Here is a 26674-nt window from a genome sequence, read left to right on the forward strand (position 1 = left end):
ACCCCTTCCAATGGGGCATTCTGCAAGTGGCCAGTGACACCTGAAACTGTCACTGCAACTTGGCTCTCCTTGGGATAGCTCTGGCCTGTGCCATACCTGAGCATCAGGAACAGTGTGGCCAGCAGGAGCAGGGAAGTGATCCTTCCCCTGTACTCTGCATTGGTGAGGCCACACCTTGAGTATTGTGTTCAGCTCTGGGCCCCTCAGTTCAGGAAGGATATTGAGGTGCTGGAGCGGGTCCAGAGAAGAGCAACGAAGCTGGTGAAGGGACTTGAGCACAAGTCCTATGAGGAGAGGCTGAGGGAGCTGGGGTTGTTTAGTTTGGAGAAGAGAAGGCTTAGAGGCGACCTCATCACTCTCTTCAACTACCTGAAGGGAGGTTGTAGCCAGGCGGGGGTTGGTCTCTTCTCCCGGGCAACCAACAATAGGACAAGGGGACATGGGCTCAAGCTCTGCCAGGGGAGGTTTAGGTTAGATGTTAGGAAGAAATTCTTTACAGAGAGGGTTATCAGGCATTGGAACGGCCTACCCAGAGAGGTGATGGATTCACCATCCCTGGAGGTTTTTAAAAAGAGATTGGACGTGGCCCTTAGTGCCATGATATAGTAATTGGAGTTGGATCAGGGGTTGGACTTGATGATCTTGGAGGTCTTTTCCAACCCAACCTATTCTATGATTCTATGATTCTATGAGCTATTTAAAGCAACGTCTAACCCTTGTGGTTGCTTCAGGAGGAACCTAATGAATGATGAGTGAAGACACTGAACTCTGGGTAACAAATGTACCCCAACATTTTGCAGTGAAGCCCTTTGCTGCCTTGGAAAACAAAGATCTTCCTTTAAGAGATGTTTTGTGAAGAGCTTTGCTCTTTTTGGACTTTTAATTACCTTACCTTTTAGAGGCTAGAACAGAAAAGCTTGGATAATCCTAGAAGCTTTTTTATTAGTTCAGTGAAGCACTAGTTTTTAGGCAGGAGCTTAGGGGAACACAACACCATTGCCCACAAGCAGCAGCAGGCATAAAAATGTTCTCAGTGAGGAATGAACCTGAGCCTCAGAGGTCAGATAAGACTCAATCAAATTCAGGAGTTCACCATGCCATTCAGATAAAAATTTCCTCAGACTTCAGGTCTGCATCCTGTGTTCTGGCTCCTGTTTTGCCCTGCATTTTAGAAGAAATCCTTTATGAATATTTATAACAAGCAGTTACAATATGACTTGAAAATTCAGCAAATACGATTCAAGCAGTTTGTAGGCACTTAAACAGTGAGAGAAAACCACTGCTCTGATTGCTTCAATCACCTCACACATCTTCTCATTGTGCAATATTGTGAGTTTAAAAAAAAGGAGAAAGGCTCAGCTGTCAATATTATATATACTTACATATAGTATATGCATAGGATGAGCTCCAACAAATCCAAACAGTTATTCTGGAAATAAAGGCTAGTTTGTTAATATGTAGACTTAACGGTTACAGTGGCAAAGTAAGCATGCTTTTCCAAGACAACCTGCTTCTTCCCATTGCTGCTTGAGAACACTAGAAGACCTGTCTCAGGTATAGTATGTGGAATTCAGGTATTCACTCACCCAGAATGCCATAAATTCATGTGGAAAGGATACTGTACACTTATGAAATTACTTCAAATGTACGAGTGTTTTCTGGGTCTCAACCATTGCAAATCAAATACACTTACTCATCCCACCTGAAACCCTGGCCTTATTGCACACCTCTCCAAAGAGAGAGTGACCAAGGCATGCAAAGAGTAGACTGTGGGGGCTTCATATAAAAGCTCTACTGGGATACTTTTTTGATCTCAAAGTCACTTTGAAACAGCTGTGCCAGTGTCACATGCTTGTTTTCAATATTCCCTCAAAGGACCTGGGGTTCAGTGCTATGCGTCAAATATTCAAATATCTTCATCAAATAGAAAACTCATGAGTCTGCCATATGTCAAGATAAATACCATGCTTTTTTGTCTGAAATAAATAACAAGCAAAAATCAGAAAACCCAAACAAAGGCCAGTTTGCAGGTGATCATATAGATTGTTTTGCTCTCAGCTTTACAAAAGCAAGATGGAGCCTGTTCATCCAGAGTGCAGCCCTTTGTTTCCCACAGATTTGGTCTGGATAATGCTTTATCATTTAATTTATTAGTGTATCTCCCTGGCATTTGATTGCTTCCAAATATCTTACATGAGAGAAGACAATGCACTGGCAGCTGCTTACACGGAACGGAAATACAACATTTTTAGGACATATGATCTGTCTCTGGGTGAAGTGAAAGGCACAACAGCCTGGTCCGTCCACTCAGGCATTACACAGCTCAAGTGACATGTCACAGCTGAAAATCCAGCTCGTGAGATGCCTCTGACGTTATGGAGGGGGCATGCTGTAATGCCCAAAACATCACCATCCCAACTAGAAATACTGCAAGTACATATTTTAAAAAAGATGCTGGTCTACACTCGATTTATGGTAACAGCTACAAGAGAAAGGATATGAGCAGTGGCAAAAAAAGCAGTCATTGTAGAGTTAAACTGCTCTCCTAAATTATGGACACAAGGCACTGGGGTAAATCAGAATACTGCTTTCTATCCATTACGGCAAAGGATAGCTGTTCTCATGAAGATTGTACCTGCTGGTAATTCATTGTAATATCATATCTTCCAAATCCTAGTAGGTTTCTCTGTGCAAGAGCTACTGTGTGATTCTGTGAATGGTGTCACAAGTGCAGGCACACTCTACTTGTTACTTTAAAACATTTTTTTGCAAAAATTAGATCTTATTACCAAATATGGGAGATGGAATTCCCCCAATTTTTAAAATATTTATTCCTGTTTTTTTCCCCCTTTAACAAGACTCATCATCAATACTCTTTAATTTTCCTTAATGTGTCCATAAAATCAGAGTCAGTGAAGCCCCTTATCACAATCTAGAAAGGAAAGTTCCCCTCTGTCTGTTCATACAGTGAATAGGGATATTCCCTGGTGCCAGTGCTTGAAGCCGGAGATGGACTGTCTGAATATGAGTCACTGCATCTTTGCCCCTGGCACTGCTTCCAAAATTTCAGCATCTGTTTCACTGAGAATTAAGTGTCAATAATAAACAGGTCAGTTAAAAGGACATTTTAATAGTAGTTTTTAGTAAGTTCTTTTAGTAAGTTAGCAGCAAGACCTTTCAGCACATCACCACCAAGATCTCAAGCCTAGAGGGAACCCCTATGTAACTAAGGTATTAAACACTGCTGGAGCGAGATAGATCAGATGGTAGCTCTATTCCCATGATACTTCAAACTGACCAAAAATGCTGAATCATGGGTTACATGATACTCCATATAAGAAGTATAAAGAATGTAAATAATCTTTTAATGACCAGCTCAGCAGTGAGCATACATAAGTTCTTAAAACAAAATCAATTAACTACTGCCAGTCTTCCTTGTTCCTTGATATAATATCTATTGAAAAAACAATATATTCACTTATCTTTCAAGACATTAAAACACTTGAGTTATTAAATATGAATGACTAGGATCAAATATCATCTCCTTGTCTTACAGTCACATTGACTGACTTTATCATTTGGCACAAGAAACAACTTCACCTTAAAAGCAAAGAGTGGTAATAAGTATCCTCACCAAAAACATTGGTGAGATGAAGGTACATATTTCTCACCAGTGACCATTCTCTGTGCATTATCATAACTTAGTTTCAGCAGATAAATTTCTATAAAGTATTGGGAGTGACATTGCAAACCATAACATTCCTGGTAGTAGATTCAGATAAAGGTTCATGACAGAATTCCCCCCAAAAATAAACTGAAGCCAGAGGTCAAACAGAAGTTCAACCCACACATCAGCTAGAAAACACCACTTATCTTCAATGAATGTTATCATGCCCAATGATATATCATATACAATACAAAAACTTGTGGGACTTAAACTAATACAAAAGCCATTCCTCACAATTTAGAAAAGAGAAAGTCTTAACTCTGTAATCTTCATCCTTGGTTTAAGATAGATGGGAAAGCACATAGAATATAAGCTTTTGTAGGGAGAAATATTGACAAAATCAGGATGATACAGAACAGGTCTAACAGAACTTAAACTGAGAAGAGGGCATAAGCAAGAAAAGTGTTTTGTTCATATAACACAACAAAGCATGCAAACATAAAAAATGTATTTCTTTCACTTGAACACTTTAATATCTTTGTACAAACATCCCGCTGTTGACACTTGGCTTATGTGTGATAGCTCGTTTTCACAATATATGAATCATCTAAAAGTTTTCCTTAAGTCCTCTGAGTATATGTGATGTTACCTTCAACACAAAAAGAAGTAGTAACGTCCCATTAATTGGGGTTCACCCCTGAATGAACACTGCATGACAATCTAGGAGATCACTTATGAGGACTGGCAAAAGAATACTGAAATGTCCTATATCATACTCAGCTCTGTTATGAAGTCATGCATGACTCTGCCACTTTGCACTTACCCCAAGACCCCTCTTAAGCGGCTCTGTAAAGAATATGCATGAGCATCAGTGTGAATTATGTATAAGACAGACTCATGGAAAATAAGAATCAGGCCCCTAATGTAAAATAGGCGTGCTCTCTCTTGGCAAGTCATTGGGGCAAGCCTACCCATAATGCACTTGTAGCTAAATAAATATCAGTGGCCTAAATCTCCTCTTCCATGCATCTTCCCCCCATACACAAAGGAATTTTTTCTCATAAGGGATTAATTACTGAATACTGCACACAAACTCCTCACAATTTCCAGTCAGGCTTGGGATAATTATACCTTCTGTAATCCACAATCCACTAGTTAGCTGATAAATTAGTGTGCTTTTTACAAAGGAAGAATACTCATGTTACAGTTTGTAATAAGCCAGAAAACTAACCCCAAGAAAAAAGAAATTAACAAAAGGAAGTAAGGACAAATCAGCCATGCAGTGAAACAAACAGAATTAACAGAGAACACTTTCAACCCCATCAGGTTTCATATAACTTTAAAAAAAGGAAACACCATGCTACTAGTAATTTTTTAAATTATTGACAGGTTGGTCAAAGCTGCTGCTGCACTACGGATGCTGTTATAAGTCCAGCAATGTCAAATAGAAGGCCAAAATATAAAAATAACTTTTTTTTTTTTTTTTTTAAAAACAGAGTTTTTACAAACTGCTGTTTACAAAATAAGTGTAAATAAATGCCTGGTCTAAAAACTCAGATGTTCCTCTGGACCAAAGAAGACCAGACTCATGCAAAACTCTGTGGTTTGGGGACCAGACCTTGGGATTCTCTGGGATGTAGTTTATGCAAAATTCCTGCTCTTTCTAAATCCCAGCACTCCTTCTTATTTCACAGCACTGTATATTCTGAAGTGGCTGGACTTCTGGACATCTTTATCTTAATCCTACTTAAAAAGCTTATGAATGAGAACACCAGAAAATGGAGGTGAATCCTGTATTCCTCAGCTAAAACACCTACCAAATCCACAGAGAGATTTGCTGGGGTGAGGACTAAGCAAGAACTGCTGTGCTTCTAATATGTTAATTAGTGACTGAGATGAGGTGCATGTCTTCATTTACTAAAATTAAAAAAACTCACATAGTAAAGTGTGCCCATATTGTGCAACAGTACTTGACCTATAATATTCCTTTTTTACTAGCTAACCATAGTTTTCATTTCTTGTCACACATCCTTCTTGCTTTGTCCTATTTACTGTTACAAGTCCTGTAAAACACCTGCTGCTCATTCATTGTCACCTTGTTCTGTTTCACCTTGCTGTAAGTGCAGTCAGTGGCAAACCTTTGCTGACCTCAAAAGGCGTAGGATTTGTCCTGAGATGCCTAATCCAAAGCGGGACTCCCTCTTAATTCAGTAAGCTTTGGATCAGACCTAGAAGGGATCTTGGCAGAATCAAGAAGTGGCAAGACACAGTCACAAATCAAAACCACATACAAGTGTTTATCTCACATTCCTAATCTCTGATGTGAAAGGGATTAGAAAGCAAGCTGTTCCTGTCAATTGCTTGGATGCTACACAGGATCTGAATGACTGAACAGGCATCAGTAGGATAGCTATGCACATTGATATGGTTTCATTTCTTTCTACAGAAGTTTGAAAGGGAGCTAGTATTATAATTTGAGGCTTATGGTAATATTTCCTCACTTGGTTCCCAACTTCCCACTGTCAAAATGCCACCATCCTTTCCACTCCTACAGAGGAAAGAAGGTGGTTGTGCCTCTTATTTCAGGACAAACTAGCAACTTATTAGACTGAACAAAAGATGAGAAATCTGAAAGTGATGTTATGCAAACACTTCTGATACAACCTTGCCACAGAACCTAACACAGTCTGTGATGGCTCCAGACTGTTTCAAATTACATCCAACTGATTTCAGCATATTTTGTTTTATGTTACCCAAGTTTGAATGTATTGTGATAGTTTTTTTTCTCCCTTATGTCATTCAGACAAGTTTCTACAGCTGTCTGAGATGCCATAGGTGTATCTGACTACAATTTTGGGTCATATATGTATTTAGAGACTGAAGGTCACTAGAAAGAGAAACTGAATGCATGTATTATGGTGACTTCCAGCTACCAGAACCACAGAAAAACCACATCAAATGGCATTAACTTAGGCAGAAGGCAACTGAAATAATGAAAACCATTACAACATATAGATATATATAGATATATATATATATACAAGTGCAATGTGAAACTCCCTGTAGGAAGAAAGGATACATCTATAACATTCAATCAAAGCAGGAGATGAGGGAAAAGGGAAATAAAAAGGTAAAAAATAATTATTTACACATCTTGGGAAATTAAAGAAATGGCCACTTGCATCTGCAAAACCTGAGGAGAAATCTGGTCTGAGTGCACAAAGGGGAATTTTCTTAAAAGCTCAAAGTTGGCCTAACTTCTTTTAAGCAAATTCATGACAGGGCACTGTTAAGTTATAAGACTTTAGTCAAAAGCAAGCACTCATGAAAGTTTAACCATCCTATATTTCTGCCTTTAACCATCATATATTTTATGCAAAAGAATGAAAGCAAGTCACAGGCAAAGAACTGAAAAATCAGTGTATTCATTTTGTTTTATTCATCTGGTTCATCTTACTGTATTAACTCCTACCTAGAATTAGGAAAACACTAATTAAGCATAGGTCTCAAGCCTGAAATGCAACTGCCTTCTTTTATATATATATATATATATATATATATATATATGAAAATATTTCACAAACAAATCTGCCTGCTGGGTGTTACAGAGGCAGCATCCATGACCAGGTGATCTCCCAGGTCACACACAGCGTGTTTCAGCTGCATGGCTCAGAAAAGACATCCTCCCGCCTGCATCCAGGAGGACAGATCTGTTACGGAACACGTTGGTGACGTTTCAAGCCAAGTAGGACTGCGAAGCTGGTCCCTGAGTCCTGCAGGCAGTGTAGCAGCTGTGTCACAGAAGTGCTGGGGAGGCTGATGGATGTTAGCTTGTACCAGGGGATCACAGTGTGTAACACGGCTTCCCTGAACCCTTTTTGGCACAACTTATACCCATCTGTTTCCCCTCTGCTCCTTCCCTGGGAGAGGAACATATGGCCCAGAACATGTATCTCAGAAGCAGAAAATATATTCATGTAGTTTTCTAAAATATTCTGAATACTTTCATTTTTCTTCTATATGCTTTTATTCATTATGAATCTTATTACAGCAAAATAAATATTTTTTTTACAAAACTAAGTCCTTGCTTAAACAGTTAGGTAGTCCACAATGAGAAATTAAAATTTAAAAAATTGTGTATTGTGCTTCGATAGTAAGAAGTTGCTATTGCAAGGAAAATCTTTGCCAAGATTCTGGTTTTTGGCCACTGCATCATCATATTTTAATACTTACCTTAGTCCAAGAGCATTGCAACCAAAAACAAATCAACAACAGAAGAAAATAAAACCACAGTTAAGCTTAACATGAACATCTAAACATCGAACATTTTTGTTTTGAGTCATTCAAACTGGGGACAAGCTTCCACAATTTACTGTATCAATGAGACTTTAGTCAGCTTGCCTGTTTGAAGGCAGCAGTAACAGCATAAGGCTTCATCTGAATGTATTCTCACTTCTCACTGAATATATATGTATTTTACACATATATGTGTGTATAAGTGTGTATATATGTATAGAATATATACTTGTTTATATACATACATAGCATACAAATATATACAGGCATACATAAATATATATATGTGTGTATATATGTACTTTAATATTTTTATACAGAACACTCTAATGCTTGATTGCAAAAATGTAATATAAGAGAAAACGTACTGCAATCCTTGCCCAGTGTAAAACCATGCCAGACCAGCTGTTGACACTTTGATAATCTACCCAACACAACTTATGAAACACTGACACCACACCTATGCAGAGCCTGTAACAGGACAAGCAATACTGAAATGTACATTTCTCATTACCAAATGCTTTTCTAACAAACAAGTAAATAGTGGTCTCTGGCAGTATTTTCATTCAATATGAAGTCCATTAAGAATCACACAGATGTTTCTCATCACATTACAGCAAAAGCACAGTACAGTAGTTGCCTAAAAACAACTGAATTCAGCAGAGTTTCTTCTGCTGATTTCAGTGGGTTTTAGGACAGATTTGGGTGTATATGTATATTTTTAGATTCTTCTTTTCTCTGAATATTTTAGTGAAAGTTGTCAATTCCTCAAAGTCAGACGCATTTGTCATGAAACTATTTTCTACTGTTTTTGTGTTAAGCCTACTGTTTATCCTACCTTTGCTGCCACAGATGAGTTGGGTTTCTCCAGCAAGTCCCAAAGCTTCTTCCTTTTCTCTGGGCAGCAGGTATTATCAAACTCTTCCCCTTCTCTCTCTCGCATTGTCTCTGCCTCTCTCCTCAGTTCCTCATTCATCTGCTCCTTCTTTTGATGGTATCTTGCCTGGCAGCAAGATTCTAAATATATCTCATCAATCCCCCAGTAATCAAGTTCCTGGCCAAAAGAAAGAGCACACATTTCTTCCATCATATGTAGTTTCCCTGTCCTGTAGAAATTCAAAATGGAAGTGAAAGCCCCTGGGTGTCGATCAAAAAAATATTCGTTTTCATTTAGATTATAGTCATCACATACTTCTAGCAAAGATTCATGGGTATTGCAGTCTCTGAGCTTTCCTAATCGTGTCCTTGGAAGTCTGTCCAAAGTCCTCCACAGCACTTCATGGTTGAGCCCACCGACGTTTATTTTAACTCTCCGTGAGCAGGCTTTGCTCCTAATGATCTCCACTGGTTCTGGAGGGAGAGAAAGGGTAGACCTTGAAGACTTTTTGGTGATCCCTGGTGGAGCCTTCTCAGCCATTCTGAAACAGTTGAAGTTGTAACACCAGAGTCCTTAGGAGAATGAGCTTGGACACTACAAATATTTGGGCAGAGTCCTCTTCAGACAGACAGCTCCATTCCTGAAGCTAGAAAAGACAAAAAATTAGAATATTGCTATGTACAATATATCCCCCGATCTCTCTCTCTCTCTTTGCACACTTTCATATGCAGATGAAAACTTAATGTTAGCAATTTGCTCTCTCTATAATGATACTCTTCTGTGGTAATATACAGAACCACTGGAACAACTGGAACAGCTAAGAACACTATGTTTAAGCAAAGGAAAAACTCACTTGTACTTCTGCATTTGTGAAGATCAACTGTGACAATTTGTACAAAGGACTTGGGGGGTTTTGGGTTTTTTTTAAATCAGTTAGTGATGCAGCTATGTTAGCTTAATCTGATCACTTGGCAGTTAATGTATGAGGTCTGCCATGGAAAGATTGTAGGGATATCCATAAGAAAAAAGTAAGACAGAGGCCAGTCTCACTTTTATTAAAGAATTCAAATTTGGGAGATACTGAAACTGAATAAAGCAATTGCAGCATACCAAAATATCCAAACTAAACTGCTTTCCTCCCTCTCCCAACTCAAATCTTGATTTGCTGTATTACTTCATGGGTAAACGTTACTCACTAAACTATTAAATTGTCATCATGACAAGTCAAATTTTCTAGCACCAGACAATGATTATTTCTTTACAAATAGGGCAAAAGAATCCTAACTCTTCTGCATACAACTGACCAGTGATACATGTTATATAGGCAAGGGCTGTGCATACTGTTCTCTGGACCCTCTGTAAGGCTCTTCTCTGCCCCACTTTTCACCTGTTAAATTGCTGCAGACAGCAATCAGCAGCATCATTTGTAATAATCCACAAGTGCATCCTCACTCACTGTGTCTAGTGCTGCAGTGAATTCTGAAGTGCAGCTGTTTGTCACTAAATTTGGAATATCAGTATCGAACAGGAAGGAAATCCACTCACCCGCTCTACTATGGTCAACTGTCAGACCCAGTGCTTAAATAATAACCTAGCAATGGTATCATGGCCCAAAGGGAGAATATTAAGGATATTGGAACAAGCTCCTTATATTAAGGAACAAGACAAGCTCCTGTTCCAAACTTGGAAAATCCTCCTTAGTAATTTCCCAGAGTTGACATCTCCTCCTCCTGTTCTCTGCAAATCAACAATTCAACAATTTGGGGGATTTTGTTTGTTTGTTTTCTTTTGTTTTGTTTGAAATGAAGTCAAAGAAGTCCAGCTTTAAAAAAGCATTTGATGAATACAAGAATTTGATCCTCTTTGCAGAGTAAGCATGAAGGTTATGATGGGAGGGATTGTTACCTATAAATACATCAGGAGTAAACATCTGTGAGATCTGTGAGGGAGAAGAACTATTTGTACTAAAGGACCATGATGGCACAAGAATAAATGGGTACAAATTCACCATGAAAAATGGTAGAAATTTGGAAGAGAATTAGAAGGTCACAAAGACCAGATCATCACCAAAGCAGTGAGGACCTAGAATAATCCTTTACTAAAAGTATCAGGAAAAATAAAGAATTATTTCAGTGTGTCGTCAGACATGCTTATGACAGTATTGACTGTGTTGCTGGCATAAAATTAAAATTGCTAAACGTCATTATATGTAAACATTAAAAGTTCCTCCAACAACAGATAAATTAACAATAAGACTCAGCCACGTACAATACAGGTGTTAACAGACTGCCATGTCCAAAAACATCAGGAAAGAGGAAAATGACAACAGCCCAGAGCACCACCATTTTAGTTAGCAATTTCACCATCAAGCTGAACCTACTTCAAAACCACAATGGCCAACATTTTCTTCCTCTTCCCATCCTGCATCCAGCACCACACTGTGAAGATCCCTCCTCATCTCCCAGTGCAACCTAGAGCACTTCTGTGCCTAATTACATAGGGGTTTAAACCTTTAATATTTACATTCATTCACAAAAAATATAATCTGATAACTCCACTTGTAAAGATAAATGTCCTACCAAAATCAAAGCCCTGGCATCAGTAGTTTTACATAGTATATGTTCCTTTCTGTTGTGTTTGTTTTGTGTTTTGCTTTTTTCCTCCTGACCTTAGGCTGATTTTTTCCTTTGGTTTTACCCTCCTCCTCATTGCCTTATATGCAAGGGGATGATGGTGAGACTTCTGAGAAGGTGGGGACTCAAGTCTTCTCAAGATCTCCTCACTTAAGCATCTCCTAGTGGTCTGTGATGCATTTATCAGTCTTCTGACATACAGACAGCCACACAAAGAGTAAGTATTTATGAGAGGATAATTCTCTACAGAGGAAATGTTTGCAAACTTTATTTTTTAAAAAAATCCTTTTAGACTTTAATGTACAACGATGTTTCTCCTTTAAAGGTTGTCTTACATAAGAAAACACAAAAATTTAAGAAATTCATAGAGAGGTTCTGTCATTCTCCATGAAATCAGTCAAGTCTTCAGGCAATTTCTAGAGACGTTCACTGGTTTATTCATTATTTTATCTCAGGGAATTATTCTTTTTTTTTTTTTAATGAAAATGTGTACCCTAATATTAGCAATATCAAGTAAAAAACAGTAGAAATCAAGCAGCTGATCTTAGGTTAACCATATCCTCATTTATTTTTCTGATTGTAGAAACTAAAGATGCATGAGACTATGCATTGTTTTAGCTTTTCTGCAGTGTAGTTACCACACATGTTCAACAATGCAAAAATTATAGTGTCATGAAGATTGGTGTAAAGCTGATAAAACATTTTCTGGTTTGTCAGTATAATTATTGGTTACAGCTTCCTACTTGAGGAAATGTGGCTTTTCTAAAAAGCTTTAAAAACCCAGTGGCCACACTAAAGTCAGCAGTGAAACACTATTAAGTTTAGTGTTGAGAAGGTGTTATGTATAGATGTACCAAGGGATGAACCAGAATTTACAATATGTAGCACTCTGAAAAGATAAAAAATAAAACTCATTTTCCCAATGAAGAATCTTGAACCATAGGGGTGATTTTTGCCTTTTTCACAGAGCTCCATCATAAAAATATATATAAGAAGCAGAGTATATAACTTTAAAATAAATAAATAAATTCTTTTAGTTAGCTTCCTAACTTTTCTTCCCACCTTCATTTGTTCTTCACACTTTCTTTTGTTCTCTGATGATAATTTTTTCAAAATTTCTTCCTGCACAACTTTTCTGCAAACTTGGGCTACAAAGTCTGTATTTAACTGTGCCTTTAATAAAAATGTAGAATCTCATGAATTGAAAGGGATTGAAAGACATCATCGAAGTCCAACTCCTGGCCCTGCACAGGACAGCCTCAAGAATCACACCATGAGCCTGAGAGCATTGTCAGGCTTGGTGTTGTGACCACTTCCCTGGGGAGCTTGTTTTATGCCCAACCACCCTCTAGGTGAAAAACCTTTCTTTTACTAATATCAAACTTAAATCTCCCCTGACACAACTTCAGGCCTTTCCCTCGGGTCCTGTCATTGGTCACCACAAAGAAGAGATGAGTGTCTGCTCTTCTGCTTCCCCTCATGAGGAAACTGTAAGCTGCAATGAAGTCTCCCCTCTTCTCCAGGCTGAACAAAGTGACCTCAGCCACTCCTCATACGGCTTCCCCTCTGGACCCTTCACCATCTTTGTAGTTCTCCTCTGGACACTTTCTAATAGCTTTACATCCTTCTTACATTGTGGTGCCCAAAACTGCACACAGTATTCAAGGTGAGGCTGCCCCAGTGCAGAGCAGAGTGGGATAATCCCCTCCCTCGACCAGCTGGCAATGCTTTGCCTGATGCCCTTCAGGACATGGTTGGCCTTCTGGCTGCCAGGGCACTGCTGACTCATACTTAACTTGCCTTCGACCAGGATCCCAGGTCTCTTTCCACAGCACTGCTTTCCAGCATCTCATTCCCTAGTCTGTATATACATCCAGGGTTGCCCCATCCCACAAGGAGAATCTGGCACTTTCCCTTGTTAAACTTCACATGGTGGCTGATTGCCTATCTCTCTAATTTGTCAAGGTCTCCCTGCAGGGCCTCCCTGTCTTCCAGGGAGTCAAAGCTCCTCCCAGTTTTGTATCATCTGCAAACTTACTTAGTATCCCTTCAAGTCCTGCGTCCCAGTAATTTATGAATATGTTTAAGAGAACTGAGCCAAAGACAGAGCGCCACAGAATCCCACTAGTGACCAGTCTCCAGCCTGATGTTACCCCATTCACTATAACTCTTTGTGCCCAACCCATGCGCTAGTTGCTCAGCCATCACATGACATATTTATCCAACTGTTTGCTGAACATTTTGTCCAGAAGGATACTGTGAGAGACAGTATCAAAAGATTTATCGAAATCCAAAAAGTTTACCTTAATCAACTAGGCGGGTTACCTTGTCACAAAAGGAAATTAGATTGAAGCACTCTAACTATGTAACATGTTTAATTTTAAAATCCATATTAGAAATTTGATACAAAATCACCAGCTCTTTCATTATTACAAAATGATACAAGTGAGGTTACCTTTATAATTCATTAAATTACCTTTCTGGATTTTAGTTACTGTAACTAACTCAGAACACTACTATTTTTTTTCCTGAGAAGGCTTCAAATATTTTTCAGCTTAGTTTATTGCCTTAGCCTTTTGGCTGTATGCAACTCCATCGTGCACCTCGTCCACCATGGGTTAGTGAGAAATGTAACCACCCCTTGGCAGGCAGGCAAAGCCAGCCTGCTGCTCACCAGCACTCTTAGCAATCAGTAGAGAAAGACACAAATTCTACCCCCATATATATAAGAGCAACTCCAGATAAACCCCATATTCTTTCTGTGCAATAATAAAATTACTTTGTAGTAAAATACCTGTAATACTGCATAAACCTCTTCAAATCAAAGCCAATCCTTTGCATTAAATAAAAGTGAAAACTTCAAAGGCTACTACTCAAAAAGCTAGGGAAAGCCAGAAGGAAGGTTAAGTGCCTTCCCCTGCACCACAGGCATTCAGCTTTTTATGGTGTGATTCCCCTTCTGCTTTATGTGAATGGGTAATTATTTACCATTTCTTTTCATCTTTCTCATTCGGTACTTGGCCTCTGATGTTATTCAGCATTTCCTGCTGCAAGGCCTACATTACACACAAAGTGCTGCATTTCCCTCAGGGAGCTCTCACTATCCTACCCAAGTGATTCCAGTGATTCCCAGTTTCCCCTTCAGTAGGAGGCCACCATTATCTTTGCTTTATAATGGAGAAATGAAGGTCATAGACGCCTGAAGTATCCAACAATTTTGGCTGCTCAGATTGAGATAGCCACTTTTTACAGGGTCCTTAGCATTTTCAGCACATTTGATGGGCACTCCTACGTGAGCAGATTAAACCCTCAGGCTGAGGAACCCAGTTGTCTGTGCTGTCACATTGCCGGAGCATCACCTACCACGGCACAGTCAGGATGTTCCCAAATCATTTGCAGGGATGGCTGGAGAGTCAGAATGCTTCAAGGTCTGCTCCTAATAAGTGGTTTGCTTGCAGCCATCTGCTTTGGAGTCTAGGTGAGTGTAACTGCACACACGGGGGTCACTGTGCCAGCTGGTCCGAGCAGCGCCAGCCCCTTGCAGGGACTCCACATGCGAGACCTCTGTTCCAAAAGAATTCGCATCCAAGGTACTTCTGCATGCCTCAGTCATAAACATCTCTCCCAGTCTTTGCCATACAAATTTTGCCAAAGAAAGTAGAGAAGCTACACTAAATAAACATACTTCACTGATGGAGCACATCCTGCATTTAAAGCAGTGAGGAAAAAAGAACGTGGTATGTAAGAAAAGGCTGTATCATAAGACCCCCAGGAAAAGAGAACAATTTGGCTTTCTTCTGACTTTTAAAAGACAAATTTCTACCATTTGTCAGAAGATGTCTTTTTGTCAAAACTTGTCAAGCTGTTTGCAAAAAAATATTCTTTTTCTTAATTTCTTTGCTTTGAAAACAAATGGAAGTTTTCGCAATTTGGTCAAAGTGTCTTCAATGTTTTTAAACAAAATCTAGTTCTAAATGTACTAAATTACGTTTTTTAAAAGTTAAGAAAGCTCTGGATCAAAATGAGACATTCTGAAATTATTAAACAAATTATTTGGGTGATCTCATTCAATTTTTTTTTTCAAGTCTGGAGAATCTAAGATCAATGTGTTGGTTTTTCTTCACATGCAAAAATGCTCACTGAAATCAAGAAAAATGTGGGGACACCGTTGTTGCATTTTGTAGTTTGGCTATTAAAACTGATTTATCAGATCTTCAGCTTATATATAATGCAGATATGTAACACTTTCTGAAAAAACTAGCTTTAGGTTTTGTAAGTGTAATGTCAGGGGAAGTTCAGAGTGGACATTAGGCAAAGGTTCTTCACTGAGAGTGTGGTTGGTCACTGGAACAGTCTCCCCAGGGAAGTGGTCACAGCACCAAGACTGTTAGAGTTCAAGGAGCATCAAGTCAACGTTTTTAGTGATATGGTTTTGGTTTTAGTTTTAAGTAGTCCTGTGAGGAGCAGGGAGTTGAACTCCAAGATCCTTATGGGTCCCTTCCAACTGGAGAACTGGAGATACTCTATGATTCTAAGAAGGCTTAGAAAGTCTGTGCCCACCTCAGGGTCTGACTCCTAGAGCCTACAACCTGGGATCCAGCAAGTTAGCCAAGAAAAGATAGAGCAAGTTAATTGTGAAAAACTAATACATTTCTACTGAGCAAACTCATTTTTAGAGCTTCATATGCCAGCTTATTTGGTCACATGATTCTACTTTATTTCAGCTTCTGCTTTGCTGTAATATCTGGGGAATGAGAACCTGGAAAGCAGTGCCGTGGAAAGGATCTTGGGTGTCCTGGTCGAGGGCAAGTTGAATATGCGTCAGCAGTGCCCTGGCAGCCAGGAGGGCCAACTGTGTCCAGGGGGGCATCAGGCAAAGCATCACCAGCCGGTCGAGGGAGGGGATTGTCCTACTCTGCTCTGCACTGGGGCCGCTTCACCTTGAATACTGTGTGCGGTTTTGGGCACCACAATATAAGATATTAAGCTGTTACAGAGCATCCAAAGGAAGGCAACGAAGATGGTGAAGGACCTTGAGGGGAAGCCACATGAGGAGCAGCTGAGATCACTTGGTCTGTTCAGCCTGGAGGAGACTGAGGGGAGACCTCATTGCAGTGTACAACTTCCTCGTGAGAGGAAGAGGAGGGGTAGGCACTGATCTCTCCTCTCTGGTGATCAGTGACAGTACCCAAGGAAATGGCCTGAAGTCGTGTTAAGGGAAGTTTAGGTTGGATATTAGAAAAAGGTTCTTCACCCAGGGGGTGGCTGGGCACTGAAACAGGCTCCCCAGGGAAGCGGTCACATCACCAAGCCCACTGGAGTTCAAGAAGCATTTGGACAATACTCTCAGGCACAGGGTGTGACTCTTGGGGATGGTCCTGTGCAGGGCTAAGAGTTGGACTTAATGATCCTTGTGATTCCCTTCCAACTCAGCACATTCTGTGATTCTGTGATCTCTGCTGCCACATCTCAGCTATCAAATGTCTGTTCTTTGTTTCAAAATATGAAGCCCTGCAGTTTCTTAATGGTGTGCTGTAGGATCTTTATTACTAGAATTTTCCCTTAATTTCAGTTTTTTAAAAAAAAGCATCCTGCTCAAATGAGTTGTTCTTTATTTCCATTTCCCACCTTTACAGATGTCACATCTCATATAGTTAAGGATTGGCAAGCTGAGGGCTGGAAGTGTCAGGAAACATGTTAAAGTATTACTGAGCTTCGTGTGTATGTCTCAGTTTCATATCCATATGCAGGAACACATGCATGCATGCACAGGAGAGAATTAGATCAGCTTTGATTGTCTGAACTATGGGTGACAGCACTTGGACTCGAGTCCTTAGTCTTCAGTGGGTGAAACTACCTGAAGCTACATGGTCTTGAGGGGACAAAGATGGAGCCTCCGCCTGTCAACCCTGCGAGCAATGGTTGGTTCTTGCCAGACTAAAACCATGGTTAGAGCCATTATTGGAGAGCTGAGTCCTTACATGAACTACGACCAAATCACACCTGAGCCTTGAGAGTTCTGCTTACAGCTATGGACGGGTTGGTCTATGGAAACTGCTTTGAGAGTAAATCCTGAAAAACCTGCTCTTGGAGCTATGGGTAACTGGTCTGAAACAATGATTATTTCCATTTCAAAACAGACCTCAGAGATTATTTATTTCCGGTATGTGAAAATTTAAATGTTGGCTGTGCAAAGTCTCAGAGATTGCAGGAAACACTCGATAAAGATGGGGCCTGTCATAGACGAACTTTTCAGATCAACTAAATCAGTCTGTCTGCTAACTCCCTGTTCTCACCATCTTGAGCACAGAAGTGTCTTTTAGATGGATGAGCTGAACCTCACCAAGGAGCAGCAGACTCTGAGACTTTATATATTCCCTAAGAGTCTTGGATAAGAAAATCCAGACAGAAATAGGTGAGGTGACAGAAGACAGAAAAAGAGGGAGAGTATAACTGATAAAATGTTTGTAAAATCTTGCAGTCACACAAGCTTGGCAGTTTCAACTTATCTGAGTTTTCTAACTACCCCAATAGCACTTATAATCACTTGCTTAAGCTCCTACACAAGGTAAAGCCGTGTGAGTGGGCTCTAGACACACTACAGGTGACGCAAACTGCTTCACACCAAAAAGCTGAATGCTCTTGAGAACAGTCAGGGTAATTTTACCTCAAGACTCATGTGGAATTTGAGACTCAAGTGGCCTTTTTGAGTAGGACCTCATCACCAGTCTGGAGCTGAGCGCTGGGTTTGAAGCACCCCTTCAGCCTGCACTGAGGTCTCAAGAGAGCAGTGAACATGGCTCTGCAGCCCAGCCCAGCACTGAATCAAGATCCCCATCAGCCTTTATTCCAGATCAGCTCTGGTTCTCTGTCTTTCTTTACTAAGCATGATCTGCTGTTGGTGGTTGTGACAAGCATGGCTATATGATCCTTACAAACAATCTTGATGCATTCCTGCTCAGCTTACAAAAACAGTTGCATTTCCATTGCAGGTTGAAACATCTCTTGTTTAGGATGTAATTATTGGTCATATCTGCACTTTACTATTTATGTTTACAATTGGTTGCTAAGAGCTGAGTTATTGCTTTTGCCAAAGATACTGTCTTTCACTACTTATTTAGCCTTCCCTGGAAATTTCAGAGGAGATGAGCTGTCACAGAGAAGTGTAAGGCCGAATGGCAGATCATTTTCTTTAGTTTCAAACAACCAAATATGACAGAAATGCGATTATGTAAGGTCCTCATTTTAGGTCTAAATCAGACTACACATTTGTATCCCAGCTAGCACTCTGGATCCACAGGTTTTGTTGGTACTTCCATACAATTCTTTGAGAGTGTACAGATGTTACATATACAGGATACACCAATAATAGTAAACATATTAATATTAATAAATTAGAGCTTTGAATTGCAATTTATTTATCCACTACTTGATTTTTTCTTCTAATTGTATTGCAATGCATTAAGATGATGGAGAAGATTGTCAACACATAATTTGTTCTTTGAGGAAGCACTACATAACTAGTTGTCCTAAAACAATTAGTTTTAGTACTATTCTAAATATGTCATCTTCTCTAACCCTTCAATCTTCCACTGCTTCCTAGCAATAGCAGTGCTGCCAAGTAGCTGAAAGCACTGAAGAACTTCACAGATGTTTTTTTGTTCTCCTGAAGAAAAGCTTGCACAGTGTAGTACTGAATGATGATTCTAGGTTTATAGGCAGGGAAATATTACACAACATATATTATCCCATATACGCAGAAAATGATGTCTGAAGCAATGAGGCATATCTGACAAAAGAGTCAGATTTTATGCCTCTTTGAATGACACTGCACCCAAAACTCTGGATGCTGCACTTTGTCCAGAATCCTGGTATAATGTTTGAGTTTTCTAATAAAGCAAAAACATGCAATGCCACCATCCTAAATCTGCAATTAAGGAAAGCATAGCTGTATTCTTAAGTGATGTCTTTGTAAAAGACATTTGTGTTCAATTACTGCCTCTGTAAAAAATTTAATTTTGAACCATTTCTAACTGGACTGTTCCCTGATTCAATCAGGGTAAATGGTAAGCCTAGACCTAGCTGGACAACAGATAGGAAGAGACATGGCCAAAGATTAAAGTTTGAGAGGGGCAGATGTCCTCAAGAGACATTTGTCTCAACCCACCAGGAGCCCAGCCCACTTTCCTATTGCTGGTGCTTCACAGAAGCCCTGAAGCTGGAAGGAAGGAATGAATTGAGGCCTTGATTTTTGGGTGACTCAGTTTTGACAAGTGCCTTTGTACATAGCTGGAAATGTCCCTGAGGTCACAGCATCAGCAAGTCTTTACAAAAAGCTTTTATCATTAAAAATTAAGACAAATTTCAGTCTAGTCTTGATTCTGAAGAATCCATCCCTTCATCATTTTGATGTCTTCAACTACAGAATGCCTTGGAAAAACAACCCAAACTACTACTGGAAATTGTCGTGCAGGGTCTTCTACAACCCAGCATCTTACTTGGCCCATCTGAGAGAAGCAGTCATCCAGAAAGCAGAAAACTTTGCTTCCCAAATTTATCTTAAGTGTTTTGGTTCCACATACTATGTAAAGACACAGTTGGTCTGGGAAGCAGTAAGGGAAAGCTGTTCTCGGGAACTTCAGTTTAACACTAGAGAAGAAGCTCTACTGACTTTTGGTCCTGATACCAGGAGTATTGATATTTTTGACCCTCAAATTGACCTGACAGTAGAAGAAAGGGAGGACTCACTATCATGCACAGCCCTATGCTACTGTTGTTATAATTCTTAAATCAAGACAGGCTAAAAGGAACACTTTTATAAAACTGCCACTATAAATTAATTTATTTACCTCTATCAAGCCAAAATGTCTTTTTAAAAGCCACAGTATCCTCTTAAAAATGTGCTTCATCAGAGCCATTAGTTCAGGGTTTCTAATATTAAACACTCAAGACCCAAGTTCAAAGAAGGGTGTAGGAGCCTCTAAGGCAGGATCAACATAATACTTTACAGTCAGGAAGAAGATGCTCTCAACTCCTATCCAGACTCAATGCATAAGCAGGATCAAAAGGGATACAACCTACTCACATGATATTCTCTTGCACCTCCTCTTACAAGAAGTATGTAAAACACAGTCCTTCAAAAGAACTGAACAAGATTCACTCTTTTCAAAATACACCTTGAGGTGGTGGACTTGGTTCCACTTTGATGTAATCAGCTGGTCATTAAACATTCACCCAGGGACCACGTTCATCCCTGGTGATTCAAACCTGTGGTGTGTATCTTCCAGGCCACTGCTGCTATCAGTAATCCCCAGCATGGCTGCAGGGATGGAGACCATCCCCGTTCCTACTGAGCAAGAAGGAGGCACTTGAAAGGCAACAGACATAAATGAGTCCGTAACTGAGAGGTGTGACCAGTCCTTTGGCTGGGGGGAATCTTGGATTACAAAAATGAAGCATTTGTTTGCATCATGTTAATCTATGAAAGGCCCAAAAGCTTGATTTTTCTTAATGAGTACAATCACAAGGTTACTGAGCAAAAGCCAGACAATTTGGTTTCTACCTAGGTGATCCGTAGACACGTTGGAGCAGCCAAAGATTCTCATCCCTTCTTTAGTTCAAGGGTAGCAGAAGATACCCAGCATTGCTAATGCTACTTTACTGATATGCCTAAATAGGGACTAAAGTGACTATCAGTAGCCAGGCTAGTCCTGAGTATAAATTCAAGCACAAGACTTACCCAGTTAAGAGGTTTGCTCTATGTCAGCAATAATGAGAATGAAGAAAGCACGAGATGCAAATATTCTAGAAGGCAAGACCTTCTAGATGGCACTCCTGTCAAGGTAAATCGACACTCTGTGCTATTAATCTCAACAACCACTGTCACTCACAGCTTTGTGATTTCATGGATAATTAGGCCAATTCACTGGTTTGAGTCTGCTTAAATAAATTAGTGGGATTCTTCTACCTGCTGCAGCTTGCCAGTTCTTTCTGCTCAAACCCTCTCAGGATCTCTCTGGTATATGTAAATTTACACTGAACGTATAGCCATAAATTATAGTAGGATTATTCAGTCCTAGGAGAATACATCCAGCTGAGATGAGGTCAACAACCTTGCAGGTAAACTAAACTCTCACACCTTAAGAGGGCAAATGACACAACTGAAAACTCTGTAGAAAGCAGCATTATGGCTTCATTGTTGCATTTGATGGTAATTTTTATCTCTATATATTGAAAACACAACTAATTTTCTAGAAGTTAACCATTCATGAGGTACTGTGAAATAAATATTGTGAACTGCCTTGAGGTATCTTATTAAAGCTCTCAGGCAAATTTATTCAGTATTTGGATTGTACTGCCATAACTGATTTCTATTTCTTAACTTGTTAGGCAGTCAGAGGGAGAAGCTCATCTCCAGTGTCATCAAAGAAGATTACGTTTGAGAGCTTTGTTCAGTTAATTATCAGCACAGCTTTGCATTCATTTCCTCGTAACATAAAGGGCTGATGCTTATTTCCCAACAAGCAAATACTTGAATATGATGGCAGCATGAAGAACATCCTGCAATAGCAAGTATGATTTCCCAGAGAGAAGCATTGACAAGCCTAGAGCTTTTGCATCATGTGCCAGTGCTGTGGTAAGAGAGCTATTCACCCTCTGCCTTGGCTCGGACTGTAAATGCCCTTGCACAGTTTTACAGTGTACCACAGTCCCCCTGTCACGGTACTATGAGAGGTAAATTGGTCAATTGCCATTGTTCCTTGTAAAGACTACAACTGCTGCTTATCGCAGCCTACTCCTAAATGCTCAGAGCTGCATTACGCCAGTATGACATATATTATTTATTAGCTAATACACTGTTGTTCTGAGTCTCTTGCTGGTGCCAGCAGTGATGCTACTGACTACTCTTTATAGTTATCCAGAGGAGGATTAGGGATGTATAGAAGCCAGACACCTAAGTCACGGTGCTCTACCATTATGGCTAAATATAGATTTCTTGCATTAGAAACAAATAAATTAAAAACTCCACTAATTTTAGTGGCCTAAGACTTTTTCATTACTGTTTCCATATTGTTCATGCGATCACAATAATCCAAGAAGAAGTATATTCAAAATAATATTCTTTATTTGCTGATTATCCAGTTAACACATCATACTTTCATTTTGGTGAACAAAAGTAGTCTAAAAAAACTCATCCTCTGTTTACTCCAGCCCCTGGAACACAGCAAGGTATGGCACAGTAAACAAGTGAAATTTCGGGACTTGCCGAATATGCAACTTGCACTGAAATTTCTGCATGTGCTGTAACAAGCACTGGGAAGGACAAAAAGCAGAATAGCCTTTGCAGTCCTTCTATCTTTTATGAAGAATACAGGTGGTTTTAAGATTAATAGATTTTAAATATCTTGACTGACACATATTATGTCTAAGGCTTTTATGGTATTTAGTGGTCTGGGAAGCTATACTGGGACTGACTTTGTACCAATAGCCAAGCAAGACAAGAAACTTCCAAGTTCTGGTCAATAAAAAATAGAGTTGTTAAGCTTCTCTGTTCAGTTTTTATATTTAGTCATATATATGCATTTTACTTAGACTGAATTTGAGGATGACTGAGAAATGTATCTATTATAGCATGCAATACGATCCCTCTAATTGCATAATACTGAAGAAAAAATTCAAAATAATGAAACTCTTTCCATATCCTTTCCATATAGTCAGAGAATTAATAGTAAGCAAACATAGGAAGCTATGGAATTGCGCAAAAAAAAATCTACATTTACAATAGGATAAAATCTACTGTATAATGTCCCAGGGAATTTATTTTCACAGTATCCCATTGAACACTGTTGCACATCTTAAAAGATCTCCACAATTAGAAATTGGAAAGTTTATTTTGGTTTACAGTTAATATTCTTGTTATAAACTAGATACTCATTTCTACCTGTTAAATGTGAGATAAGAGAACATGTCCCAAAGATTTAAAAGATATAAAATCAAAGAAATCAAATACCCAGTGCCACTACCTCAGCAATAACCACAATAAAAAGGTGCCAGCTACTGATGGGAAATTAAAAATGTTTTCTCTTAGGGTGCTCATATCCCAATAAGAGTAGAAACAGCCCAACTCAACAAAGTAAAAAGCAGTCTGTTTTTTATCATGCACCCATGTTTATAATATTCAGACACCTATTAGGTAAAAGAACCTTATTCCTAAAAATGAAAAAAATTCCTATAAAAATACACGAGAGAAATGGAAAGTCCTTTCAGAGGCAATTGTTACTTAACTTCAAGAGCTGTGAGCACTGCTGGGTCAGAAAGCATTATGCAATTACATGACGAGTTAATAGAAGTGACCCCTGAAAACATACAAAAACTCATTTTTAGAATGCATGTATGTCTGCTCTGATGAAGCTGAAGTAGCTTGCAACTTTAAGTGCTTCCCCTTCTGGCTTCCAGCTCAGTCTGTCGGGAGCAGCAGGTCTGTACTCTGGTAGAACAGACACCTTCAGAGGGGTCTGCAGTGGAATCTCCCACTGCACTACATACTCCCAGTCACTGCCCCCTTTACCAGGTATCTCAGCTCATGTTCCTATAAGCCATGAAGAACAGAGAACAGACAGACTCTCCCCAACATGCTGTTTATATAAGAACAACAGACAGAGTAAAACATTGACTGAAATGTCCTCCAGCAGGTAGCTTTAAATACAGTAGCATCATGGAAAATATTTTACCTGAGCATGTAGTTACATGAAGCTCATGGAAGTAACGTAAGATTAAGATTTTCTTCTAAAAGTGACAGTAGCAAGCTGTTTGGCAAAATCCCAAATGTTGGCAAGAAAGCTATTGCAAATCTTGACCCCTCGCCTTGCTTTGAATGGCAAGCCAGAATTTGCCAATTAACTTTCACTTAGAGAAAAAAAAAGGCTAAGCATGAATAAATACGTATGATATGGCATCGTTACAGCAATGGCACATTTCAAAATGCTGAAGCCAATGGAAAAGCTCAGACTGAAACATGCTGCTCCAAACAGCACTACTCCCTCATCTTGAGCTGAAGATGTTTTACTGTCTGCGTATGTCTGAATGAGGCCAACCTGCTGAGTCCCAGTGACAGCGTCCAGCTGAGAAAGAAGGAGGCAAAAGCAATTCAAATGCTTTGGTGAGAGCTGCCTGCAAAAGCATAATTTGGAAAAAGAAAAAAATTATAACGAGCCAGCTGCAAGTTCCACTAAGGCTGAGTGAAGAGACAGTTTATCAGATGTTGTTTGAACAGAGAAGACAAAGGTGTTAAGAACAAGAAACAAACTTTTTTGTTTGTACTGCACCTCATCTCTCTGGGAAATATTTCCAGAGCTTTGCTAGCACATCTTAGTGATTGGAGAGCAAACAAATTTCACAAGGGGCATGTACTTGCTGACCCTGCTCCCCTGACAGTTTCTACTAAAACTCTCTAGGAGAAGGATCGTGCCCCAGGCTTGTTAGGATGTTTAGTTTCACGGACCTTGCGCAGCCTCTAAGGCTTGGTGCTATCTCTACACTAACTTAGACAGACTTGCCAGTTGAGCAGACTTGAAGTCTAAGCGTCTTTAAAGCAAAACATCACCAGACAGGCTTTTCTCCCTGCCAAGCCTGCCCAGTCTCACTGCTATTCTTCCTCTTCTAAACCAATCCTGGCAGCTTCTCAGAGCTACAGGATGGGGTCACTGAAATCCTTTCCTTAGGTGTTCTTTTGATAGCAAGGTCTTGATGACTCTGTATTTGCCAAAGAATGCTGTCTCCACCTGATGCTATGGACGTTTCCCTTTTTACATAAACATCGACAAAGTGACAATTTTGGTACTGATGCCAGAGACAGTCTTATCTGAAATGAATTAAAATGTCCAAAAAACTGCAAATATACTTCCTATTTGTATCTTAATCATTATGTAACTTGAATTGAATTAAGTCCAAACCCTACTATAAATACGGACAGTACATACATAGTGTATAAACAAAGGTCTACCTTCCCCCAGGCAGTGAAATTCTGATAGAAGAAACACACTGAACGGTTTGTAGAAACCACACAGGCAGTGAACATGCCTGTTCATAAAGACATTTAGGTTTTTAAATCCAGGGAACTGTCAGCATGCTACATACCTACAGAAAGCATATATGACTATGTTTTAGACTACCACAATGCTACATGTATTTTCTTTGATAGAGGGGATTTTTCAGTCCCTGGGTAGATGGGGTAATTCCAACGACAGCTACGGAGAACACTGAGGTTTTGTATCATCAGGTTTCCACAAGCGTTATTAGAGCGTCGGAAACAAATGATGAGCCTTTCTCTGTAGAGCTCACCCACAGCAGGAGGTAGAATACTACGAAATGTCATTCCCCCCACTCCCTTTAGCAGCTCTGATGGAACAAAAATACAAGCTGTGGTTTCCAAAGTGCTCCAGCGTGAGGGTTGCACTCTCCTCCCTCAGACCGATCCAGGCAGCCGGGGAGGACACCCCGTGTCCGTCCCGCCCCGCCGAGCATTCCCCCTGCCCAGGGGCGCTCCCCACCGCGCCCGGGGTGCCCCCGGGCTCCCCGCGGGAGCGCGGCGCTCCCGTCCGGCCCGGGCGCCCCGCAGCCCACCGGCGGCCAGCCGGCAGTTCTCGCCTCCCTCCACAGTCCCATCAGCGCGGGAGGCGTGGATGACTCGGGCTCTAAAATAAATACAAATAAAACCAAAAGGCAGCCCTCGGCGGAGGAGGGATGCCCTCCCGCTTACCTTGCTCGGCGGGCGCCCGGGGCGCCGCCGGGGGCTGCAGGAGGGATTCCCCGGCGCTGGCAGGGACTGCTGAGGCTTCCCCGGGCACTGCGCGGCCGCCAAAGCCACGGAGAGCGATTTGTTTTGGTCGCTTCTTCCCGGGGAGGGTTTTCCTCTACATTCCCAGCTCCACATCACCGCCCCCCCGGCACGGAGAGGACTGGGGGTGGAAGAAGCACGGCAAAGGCATCTCCCTTCTACCCCCGTAGATGAAAAGCCGCCGGAGCAGCCGCGCGGCGAGCGGCTGGGGTGGCGGGCGGAGGGGGGGACCGAGGAGGGGATAAGAGCCGAGCCCGCGCTGCCCTCGCCCCGCCGTAATCCCCGGCTGCATGCGAGCCGCCGGCTGCCGGCGCGGCCGCCCGTGTCTGCGGCTGTGCGCGGCGGCGGCGGCGGGGCGGGGGGGC

The 26674-nt window shown here is 40.5% G+C and overlaps 1 protein-coding gene across 1 annotated transcript in view; it reads right to left on the reverse strand.

Annotated features, from left to right (window-relative positions):
- Positions 1-26476, reverse strand: part of KCNB2 (potassium voltage-gated channel subfamily B member 2) — a 198842-nt gene extending 172366 nt beyond the window's left edge. The window contains exons 1-2 of the mRNA XM_027695766.1: positions 26232-26476; positions 8802-9486 (exon numbers count right to left, since the gene is read on the reverse strand). Coding sequence (XP_027551567.1) covers positions 8802-9380 — 579 coding nt within the window. The 5' untranslated portion in view covers positions 9381-9486; positions 26232-26476. The remainder of the gene's footprint in view (positions 1-8801; positions 9487-26231) is intronic.
- Between the last annotated feature and the right edge of the window lie 198 nt (positions 26477-26674).

Source organism: Neopelma chrysocephalum, unplaced genomic scaffold (genome assembly GCF_003984885.1).
Source record: "Neopelma chrysocephalum unplaced genomic scaffold, ASM398488v2 Primary Assembly neopelma1_22, whole genome shotgun sequence".
NCBI lineage: Eukaryota > Metazoa > Chordata > Aves > Passeriformes > Pipridae > Neopelma > Neopelma chrysocephalum.